This window comes from Haliotis rubra, unplaced genomic scaffold (genome assembly GCF_003918875.1).
Source record: "Haliotis rubra isolate DU_JTF1 unplaced genomic scaffold, ASM391887v1 Scf128, whole genome shotgun sequence".
In the NCBI taxonomy this organism is placed as follows: Eukaryota; Metazoa; Mollusca; class Gastropoda; order Lepetellida; family Haliotidae; genus Haliotis; species Haliotis rubra.
The window spans coordinates 618,514-629,822 of record NW_025765203.1 but is presented as its reverse complement, the minus strand read 5'-3'; the positions used below and the strand labels follow the sequence as shown (position 1 = coordinate 629,822).

The following is an 11,309-nucleotide window of genomic DNA, read 5'->3' as shown; positions in this document are numbered from 1 at the left end:
ATGGATGTTGTAAGGTGTGGTATGTGAAAAGTATGATTCCCTTATACACAGGGGGTATTCGACTGTACATGAAAACCGGATGTTGTAGGTCTGGTATGTGTAAAGTATGATTCCCTTATACACAGGGGGTATTCGACTGTACATGAAAACCGGATGTTGTAGGTCTGGTATGTGTAAAGTATGATTCCCTTATACACAGGGGGTATTCGACTGTACATGAAAACCGGATGTTGTAGGTCTGGTATGTGTAAAGTATGATTCCCTTATACACAGGGGGTATTCGACTGTACATGAAAACCGGATGTTGCACCATTGCAACAACCCATTTTCCACTGTACAGTTTTTAAGGGACAACCCAGGCTTCACGTTCACGGTTAGTTTAAGGTATTCCCCATCTTTAACAAATGCGACATTTTAAATATGAGAACATAAAGTCTTTCTTCACATATTTGGAATCAGATAATGATGATAAAGTTTCTATATTTGTCATAAATGTCTATTTCAAGCGGCTCCCTAACTGAAACTGATGTTGCGATCGCGAAAAAGCTTGTTTTAGTCCAAATATTGCGCAAGTGATGACCACACAGTGCTTTTGTTCACTTTTACAACAAACTATGTCTTATTCAAAGTCCTGTGTGAAGTTTTAATGCTTATTTCTTTACATTTAGCGAGAAACATGGCAAAATATCGACTGTACGCTCTGATGGTTGTTGTACCTGTACTGTACGGGGAGTTGCAGGAAATACATACGGCACTGTACGGGGAGTTGGTATGATAATGATACATGTATTTTAACAAATACCCTGTTAGAAATGGGTTTACTACACTTCTATTACTGATGGCGACTTTCCATTGCTACTATTGTGCTCTTGTTTCCGACTTTGAGACTATTATTTGCCATTCTGTTGACGCTCATCCAAAAAATGGTTTAAAGGCCCGACAACGAATTGTGGATTGTAGCATTGTCATAATCAGTTATTATTTTTTAATTCGAAAGTTCTATCGAAATTTATATTTCATTTTTATTTAGATTGAGGGGCAGATACATTTAGCTGAGAAATAACCAAAGATTGTTCCATCACTGGGGTGAATGAAAACCAGCATTAACGTAAAAACCAGTTACACAACTAAAGTGATGTACGTCACTTCACTATCGCAAATTTTGTGAACATCGATATTATAAAGCCATTATTTGATACACATGATTCGTTAGCACTGGCTAGTTAAACATGACAATCAAGTACATGATACACCTTGGGCGAACTTCCTTAAGTCTTGGCACCTCCGACGTAATAATAATTTCAAATACATTGAAAGTTTAGTTTTGATATCTTTCTTTTCGTAAGTTTTATTCATAATATATTAAAACTTTTTACGATTCTTGTTCAATAACCATAATTTATTCACGAGCGATTACCACGAAACGTATATTTGATGCAAAGTAACGTTTTGCCCAAAGTTCTAAAATACAAGTGTCGAACGTTTTACAGCTCTGCGCAAACTAAAGATAAAGTAAACCTATGATATCATAATCAACCAAGTGAGTGAGTATTAAAATTGGACTTCGACGTACATGTCAATTACATGCCATAACGACCTTTGTTTCAGACAACTGACAAATTCAAATGCAAAAATCCAACAGTCTAGTGCATGTGGAAGACAGATGTTTGAATTAAACATGGTGCTGTTGTGTTTCAGCACCCTTGTTTTTCGTTGTTTTGGACAATGTTTCATTTAACTCAAACGAATATTGAATCAGTTGCTTCATTGCATGTTGTAACATGTCGTTTAAAGTCCCCATTAAGTACACAAAAGTTGCATTTACCTTAGAGTATAAATGCCCTCACCACATATAAGTTTATATATGACTATCACATTTTAGAGTGTCCCCATACTTTTTGTTTGTAGTATAGTATGTACATGCACAAGTGTTCATTGTTCATTGTGTATGATTTCTCATGATAATGTAGCGAGGGATCGCCATTTAAACCTTCTATTACTTGTATGACACCTATACATTCTACCATCGTCATAACATCTCTTGTGTTCATACATGTAATCCTTTGCCACGACACTTTGACAGACATCACATTCCTTGGTGTCATCCTTACCCGAACAGGTCTTGCGATGATGCGCAAGATCTTTCTTTGACAAGTACGATTTCTTACAACTTGGACACTTCTCTGGTGTTAAACAATGATGTTGATGTACATGCGATTTGTAACTTCACATTTGGTTGAATTTCTTATTACATATAACACGTTCGAATCTCCATATGTTCTGGTGGATGCTGTTGGAGTGAAGTTCCAAGCCATACTTACTATGCTTCGCCCGCATCCATCGTTTAGGAGGGTCGTAGTTTTAGCTTTAATATAGGGGTACGTATGACAATTTGTGACGAATTTAAGGAAAGGCAAGACTCGTCTTGGGCCTCAACATTCATTTCTGAAAGAAGTTTATCCGTGCAGTACACGTCGAACTGCATGTTCACTTTAGTATAACACGATATATTTTCCTAAATGAGTGTTCAAAACATTGCATATGGCGTAACTGTGATGTAGTAAGTAAAAAACTTGTAGGATGATTGAATCTTAACTAAGTGCATAGCTATGACTTCAAATTTACCTGCAAAAGTTCATGATTTATTAATGATACACCAAAAAAACCTGCAAGTCTTTGAGAAACGACCTTTTCCGAATACCTATCACAGGACTCAGTCACTCTGTAAAGGCGCAACTACCCGTACAGTCACAGTGACAGTAGCAACAGTATGTACAGACAGTATGTGACAGTAGCAACTACCTGTACAGTCACAGTATGTGACAGTAGCAACTACCTGTACAGTCACAGTATGTGACAGTAGCAACTACCCGTACAGTCACAGTATGTGACAGTAGCAACTACCCGTACAGTCACAGTATGTGACAGTAGCAACTACCCAGTAGTACGTACAGTCACAGTATGTGACAGTAGCAACTACCGTACAGTCACAGTATGTGACAGTAGCAGTCACCTGTACAGTCACAGTATGTGACAGTAGCAACTACCTGTACAGTCACAGTATGTGACAGTAGCAACTACCCGTACAGTCACGGTATGTAGCAACAGTACAGTCACAGTATGTGACAGTAGCAACTACCTGTACAGTCACAGTAGTATGTGACGGTAGCAACTACCTGTACAGTCACAGTATGTCAGCAACTACCTGTACAGTCACAGTATGTGACAGTAGCAACTACCTACAGTACAGTCACAGTATGTGACAGGTACAGTAGCAACCACCCGTACAGTCACAGTATGTGACAGTAGTACAGTCAGTATGTGACAGTAGCAGCAACCTGTACAGTCACGGTATGTGACGTAGTAGCAACTACCTGTACAGTCACAGTATGTGAGCGGTATGTGACAGTAGCAACTACCCGTACAGTCACAGTATGTGACAGTAGCAACTACCTGTACAGTCACAGTATGTGACAGTAGCAACTACCTGTACAGTCACAGTATGTGACAGTAGCAACTACCCGTACAGTCACAGTATGTGACAGTAGCAACTACCCGTACAGTCACAGTATGTGACAGTAGCAACTACCTGTACAGTCACAGTATGTGACAGTAGCAACTACCTGTACAGTCACAGTATGTGACAGTAGCAACTACACCGACTGTACAGTCACAGTATGTGACAGTAGCAACTACCCGTACAGTCACAGTATGTGACAGTAGCAACTACCCGTACAGTCACAGTATGTGACAGGTAGCAACTACGGTAGTATGTACAGTCACAGTATGTGACAGTAGCAACTACCCAGTACAGTCACAGTATGTGACAGTAGCAACTACCCGTACAGTCACAGTATGTGACAGTAGCAACTACCCGTACAGTCACAGTATGTGACAGTAGCAACTACCTGTACAGTCACAGTATGAGACAGTAGCAACTACCTGTACAGTCACAGTATGTGACAGTAGCAACTACCTGTACAGTCTAATAAACCATCTATATCACTGTGATTGACAGATTTAGATATTTTTTTCGTAAGGCACGATAAAGCGATCTGAAAGGCGACAGTAAATCATCCCGATACAGAGGATGAATGAATGTCACATGATAAATATAGTGGTTTAGGCTTCAAGAAAGCTTCATCTGTCGACACACAAACTTTAAGCCGGTTCTCTTCAAAACAGTGTCTGTAATTACGGTGAATGTGAAGCCCGGGTCGTCCCTGGACAACTGTACAGTGGAAAATGGGTTGTTGTATAGGTGGAACATCCGGTTTTCATGCACAGTCGAATACCCACTGTGTTATAGGCAGTTTATGAAATATCTATATATGTTACAGTCATTTTACAAATTGATGGAACAATATGTCTCTGTAATTAACAGGTCGACTAACTTATTTAAATTCCTATGCACGTGCATACAAATACACTCTTCAAAAAAAAGAAACGTATATAAGGTGATTTTGAGAATATTGGACTCATGTAGCTGCGACAAAAACAATAAAATATACTATTTCTTTCCAAAACGTCATCATTGTGTGGTTGTAAACAGCTTCAGCGCCAAAACGCGGCAATTTTAACTTTTTCCCTTATTTTAGAAGCGGTATCGATCACTGTAAAAAGGCAAACGTTGTGTTTAGATTTGTCATTCGTTTTCACCTGGAAAAGAGGAAATCATCATGCCACGACTGAGTGCCGCCAATCGACACATCGCCATAGGCCGCCTTGAAGCTGGGGAGTCGCAGTCTGCAGTTGCCCGACATTTCAACGTTCATCAGAGCACCATATCTCGCCTTTGGGATCGTTTCCTGCAGACCATTTCCGCCCAAGATCGCCCGAGAAGCGACCGACAAGAGTTACTATCAAAGCCCAGAATCGCTTCATCTGTGTTGCTCACTTGCGTCATCGTCTAGCCACAGCCGTGGAGAGTGCACAACGCATCCCTTGTTTGAGACGAATTTCCTACCAAACTGTCAGGAAATGCGTGAAATGGGGATTCCACCAAGAAGACAATTTGTCGCTCTTGTTTTGAGAGACTTCCATCGCTTGCGGTGGTGTCGTAGAGTCCGGGACTGGAACCCTAGGGTTTTGCCCCAAATTGCATTCGACAGGTCGACAGATTCGGTGGAGAGAGTGTCATGCATGGTGTGGGGTGAGATATCCAGCACACAAGATCTGATTTAGTGGTGGTTCAGGGGAAATTGACAGCACAGCAAGCCGGTACATCAACGAAGTCCTTGCACGTCACATGCTTCCGATTATGGACCGACAGAGGGAGTTGTTCCAGTCATGACAACGCTACTTCACATACAGCAAGCGTGACGCTCCACTACCTTGCCAATTCTAACGTCAACGTCTTGCCATGGCCTTCCCGATCACCAGATCTAAACCCGATAGAACACCTATGGGATGAATTCGATCGGCGTGTACGTCAACGTCAAAACACACCTCAGACACTTCCACAACTGGCTATCGCATTGCAGGAAGAGTGCCGAGCAGTAATTGCTGCCAATGGTGGCCATACAAAGTACTGACTTTGATGACATGTTGTGGACTCAAGTAAACAGAAACACAACAATAAATGTTGCTGTTGTGTTGGCGAACTCTTGGTCTATGGACGTGTGCATTTTCACCTTTTTATACCATTGAAATTACATGAAATATTTGCTCTTAAACTAACGTACTTAAAGTCTTCTAAAATTGCTTGTGCGTTTCTTTTTATGAAGAGTGTACTTTCAAGTTTTAAGGATCCTCTGCTTTCAAACCATCATCATCATCATCGCCGCCATGAGGTTCTCATCATGTGAAGATAGCCGTGTGTGAGTGCCGAAACCCCATCTCCCAGGCTTGTATTTAAAGATTTGAATCTAAAATATGTTGTCAGCTTCAGATATAGTCGCTGAAGTCATTTGTGATCCTCACATTTTATTGAAAACATAACAGACACAGTCAAAATGAGAACATGGAGAGAGGTATATTTCCTCTCTTGCTTATGGTCCCTACAAATTTAAAGGTCACTCTCGGTTCGCTTCGGAACAAATACACTCATCTTCACTTTGACTTCTGTATCGTTCTTGGTAGCTGTGAACAACTTCTTTAGATGGCATTTAGAAGCTGGTATGATGAAGAGGAACACTTGTTATGGACAGACAACTTCTTTATTGGAATCGATGCGATGTTTCAGGGTAGATCCTAACACCGTTATCAAGCAAATCTACACCGAAACGTCGCATCGATTGCAATATGAATAGATAACTTCTTTAAAAAGTGTTCCTCGGAAAAGAACTGTCAATAAAAAGTAAAAGTTTCGAGTGATGACTTAAACCACATCAATGGTTGGACTGGTCCTGGGAAATGAAAACATACACTTGAAAAATTGATTTAACTACAATCATTTTAAAACCTTTAATGGGTTAAAGCAATCGTCGAAACATTGAAAACTTGAGACACTTCAAAATACTGCGACAACGTCACCGACGATGAACCATATCTTGTATGTTTCATTTTAACCATTTTTAAAATTCTTCGTTGCCGGTCAGTTCATCAAACTGCCAGGCAAAACATAACCTGCAGTGTTGTGGTGCATACATGAATGGATGCCCTTACATTACCTGCAGCTGGGCCCTTCTTATCTCCTGTTGGGGTAGCCTGGTGGTTAAAGCGTTCGCTCGTCACGCTGTAGACCTGGGTTCGATCCACGCGCGTACAAAGTGTGAAGCCAATTACTGGTGCCCCTTTCCGTGATACTACTGAAATGATCTTAAAAGCGGCGTAAAACTAAACTCACACATTCCTCTTGTCTCCTGTTAACTGTTTGTTGTTGTAGACAAGCACACACGTGTATCTAAAACAAATATATAATGGAGATTTATTCATTCGTCAGACTCAGATGAAAGTTTCACAACAATCGCGCCTTTGCCCGCTTTCCCCCAGGAAATCAGCGCACATTAAAGGGTGTGCTTGTGTTCAACTCTCTCTACGTGACATTCAGAAGTGGCACACATTATGGGTGAAAAAATGGATATCAGCTTCGTTCGTTAAGTTTTACCAGTCAACAATAACATACTGAAAACCTCTACATGGAAAATAAGATAAAATGGTTATGATTGATTCAGTAAATATTTACAAGGATCGCTACATATTCTGTCACTGCTAGTGAATAAATGGCGTGTGTGCAAGCTTTGCCTCTATTTCTGGAATGTTTAATAGGGTTTGGTATTTAGAAAAAAAATTAGATGAAAAGCATTCAAATCTTTGTGAATATTATATTAGCATTTTTATACTATATTAATTTTCTACATGGTCTATATGTATCATCCGTCAGCTCCACGAATATCGCGATCCATAAATGTGGCTGTTAACCCAAGCTGCGTGTGTGTCGCTGAAAGGTTAAGAGTCATACGACCCACTTATCCCACCGGGTACCCATCAACTGCTGGGTGAACAGAAGCAATTTTAACAGACAGACAGACAGAAGGTTTATTTAGGCCATGGGCCAAAAACAACGGTTACAAAACTGTTGCATGATTGCACAGTCGTGGGTATTTGTGGATGTATACATATATAGTTTGATATACAATAATTTAACAGAGAAATGAGGGATGGTAACCCAAGAGTAAATAATTACAGCATATTCATTGTACTTTCCATTTTAAAGATATGATAAACACATTTAGCAATACTAATCAATAGTTGTACATTACTAGTTTGTAACATGTTCACAAACTTTATCATACTTGGTCTGGCAATGGCATGCTTTGGTAGATAACGATTTCTTATACTTAAATATTTTGGACAAATGAGCAAGATATGGTATTCATCTTCAAGATCGTTCACACAAAAGGCACACAAGCGATCGTGTAATGGTGTTTTAGGTGTAGTCCATCTGCCCTTTTCAATCATCAGTGTATGTGAACAGAGGCAATTTTAACAAACGCACTTGCCTACTGTGAGACCACATATGTCACATGTGCTTCCCTGTGGGACAGGACTGGAGTCTTAGAAACCCACCCAAGCTAGGACTCTTGTATGTCGAAGAGTTACGTCAAAAACAGTACTGTTTTAAAGAATGAATTTTTTTAAATTTGATACAGGCCGACAAATGTAAAGTATTCAATATAACACTGTCGGCTTTGACCACAGCAATGTTAGGAAAGTGTGGTATATGTTCCATTTATGTATGCATATGTTGTAACGACATGTACAAAGTATCCGTTAAATATCGAAAAAAATCGTTTACCAACAAAAACGTTGTCAGTGTTTAATTGGGTTTGGAGATATGTGGCTATTTCAAAATGTATGGTAGCAACTGTGTAGTTCTAAATATGATTCAGCAACATAGTTAAAGCTAGCTGTTTAATTTAAACTCGCAACAGTATGAGTATCTTGAGCGCACACGTTAGTATGTTGAGCGCACAAGTTAATATCTTGACATACTAACTTGTGCGCTCAAGATAAATTATATTTCATGAGGTCCCTTCAGCGCTTCCGTACGGAAGTACGGAAGCGCTGAAGGACCTCATAAAATAAAAATTATCTTGAGCGCACAAGTTAATATCTTGAGCGCTCAAGTTAGTTATCTCGAGCGCACAAGTTAGTATCTTGAGCGCACAAGTTAATATCTTGAGCGCACAAGTTACTTATCTTGAGCGCACAAGTTAGTTATCTTGAGCGCACAAGCACGCAGTTAATATCTTGAGCGCACAAGTTAATATCTTGAGCGCACAAGTTAGTATCTTGTGCGCTCAAGATATTAACTTGTGCGCTCAAGATACTAACTTGTGCGCTCAAGATAACTAACTTGTGCGCTCAAAATAAGTAACTTCTGTGCTCAAGATAAGTAACTTGTGTGCTCAAGATATTAACTTGAGCGCTCAAGATACTAACTTGTGCGCTCAAGATCATTTTTATTTCATGAGGTCCCTTCAGCGCTTCCGTACTAAACATACTAACTCCTGCGCTCAAGATAAATTTCATTTCATCAGGTCCCTTCAGCGCTTCCGTAGAGTATGACAGTGAGTGCGAACGTTTTTGTTTTTGTATTGTTTGTTTTTTGGTATTGTTTTTTGTTGTTGTTGTTTTTTTGCGTGGGTTTTTTGTTTTTGTTTTGTTTTTGTTTTTGTTTTTTTTTTTTTTGTTGTTTTGTTTGTTTTGTGGTGTTTTTTTTTTTTGGGGGCGTTTTCTTTTCTTTTCTTTTAGAAAATGTCAGTTTGTCCACCAGTAACACTGCGTACCTTACAAATGACAGTCACTATTACCCTGGAGGTGATCCTCATTCTTGTAACAGGGACTTTCGGGCAATAAAGCCATTGAAATTTAAAAAAAATATATGATTCAGTAACATTTAAAAGACTATTTCCCAAAAATCTGATGAAGTAACATATACTTGCTAGTGGAAATACGCTATCATGCTAAATTCATTGTTCAAACTAAGCAAATTCATTCTAATTTTCGCTCAAGTTGTTATGATTTGGAAATTGTGAGTGGGATTCACTTCAATGCATCAAGAAATGTAAACTTTAACTTAAACTGTGTTTAAACTGAATTTCGTTTTCTGTTAAAATACAAGTAGTGTACATTAACGCTAAGTTTGATGATATTTTATCCAATTTCTTCACTTTCATGATTTCGCAATTGGTTATGATCTGTCCAGTATCTGGAGCATGTTTGTTAACCTCTCCATTTCACATCCATAAAAAAACATCATAGGGGCAGTGGGGTAGCCGAGTGGTTAAAGCGTCCGCTCGTCACGCCAAAGACCCGGGTTTGATTTCCTGCATGGGTACAATGTGTGAAGCCCATTTCTGGTGTCCCCCACCATGATATTGCTGGAATATTGCTAAAAGCCTATTGCATACTCATTCACGCACTTTTTTATTTTTACATCCATAACTTTAAAACTTACATTTCGTCGCAGAACTCAAACATTACTATTAGCTTGAGAAAATATCGGTACTATGCACATATGCACTTTTAACTGTAATTCCGACTTGACCGTAATCCTCTGTACACAAAGGCCTGATGCAAAGAAAGTGATAAATAACTAGATTGAATTGAAGTAATGAAAAATACCCATTACAAAAACAAACTCTGATATATTGACTAGATCTATGAAGACGACTTCATATTTACATATGTTAAAAATAAGTCCGAATATTGCAAATTAATTCATCTTATTACGCAGTATAATACTTTGGTGAAAGAAAAATGCTACTCACACGATTGCCGTTCTTGTTTTAAGTTCTATATTCGTTTTTATATTCCGAGGGGTGTTTTGTAATAAAGCGTACTTTTAAAAGTACTTATTTACAGAACCAGTATATGTATTTATATGTGGAATATTGTTTTCATTCATTTTATTATGATGCATTACATACGATGTGGATATTCTATTTTTGATTGCCAGAAAAATTATATTGTTACGGTAATCTCGCTGATAGCGGTATTACAAAATATAGTACTTTCAAAATGACTAACAATTATCTTGTTCAGACTTGTTAACTATACATAGCATCAGTTGAACTTTCGTTCATATGTTCTTTGCATTATGTTGTAAATATAAAATAAATTAATTTCCTAATATTCAAATCCATGCATACTGTGAAGTATTGCCTCTATTAAAATAAAATCGAGCATAATAACATTAGTCGTTTGGATACTAGTATGTTATGAACTTCCGCTTTACTCACGCCGGGAATAACAACAGTGACTTGTGAAAGCGTTTCATGGTTATTTATTGAAAACTGTCGGGATGAAGATGAATATTACTTCAGCAGGTAACGTCTCATCACATGCCAATGTCTCCACTTGTAATAAATTATCGACAACTGTTTCTGGTTCCAGTATATCAATGAAAACGTCCTTAGTACGCACTCAAAATTCCAATTTCGCTTAGTCACGAGTCATACAGATGATTGTGTACACGCAAATATCTATGCGAAAATGTTATAAATGACAGTGTAACCGCCAAACTCAAAAAGAAATCTTCATGACACACTATAGCCACTGTATCCGACATAGAATCAGACACATCATTTTATTTTTCATTTTGGAATGAATGAGTTAAAGTTCAGTAGATAATATTAGTTATGCCACCACGTAGAGGTTCAAATCAATTAAATTTGGCGCTAATTCTAGAGACGATGGATCCTGGAATAGAAATGGTTGTCTCTTGCTCTTCAGTAAAATGTTCAAAATTAATTCAGAGTGAGACAATACCTTTGTTGTACAAATATTGTAGCCATGTGACTTTAGTACTCCAGTGTAGAGACAAAAAGGAAAGAATATTCTGGTAACTGAATGAGAACCAG

At 38.5% G+C, this 11,309-nt stretch overlaps 1 protein-coding gene across 1 annotated transcript in view; it reads left to right on the top strand.

The window, feature by feature from the left end:
* Nucleotides 1–10,667: 10,667 nt before the first annotated feature.
* The window catches only part of LOC124266753 (26S proteasome non-ATPase regulatory subunit 1-like), a 297,670-nt gene continuing 297,028 nt past the window's right edge, over nucleotides 10,668–11,309 (top strand). Inside the window, 1 exon segment of the mRNA XM_046701540.1 lies at nucleotides 10,668–10,775. Within this exon segment, the coding sequence (XP_046557496.1) occupies nucleotides 10,751–10,775 (25 nt within the window). The 5' untranslated portion in view covers nucleotides 10,668–10,750.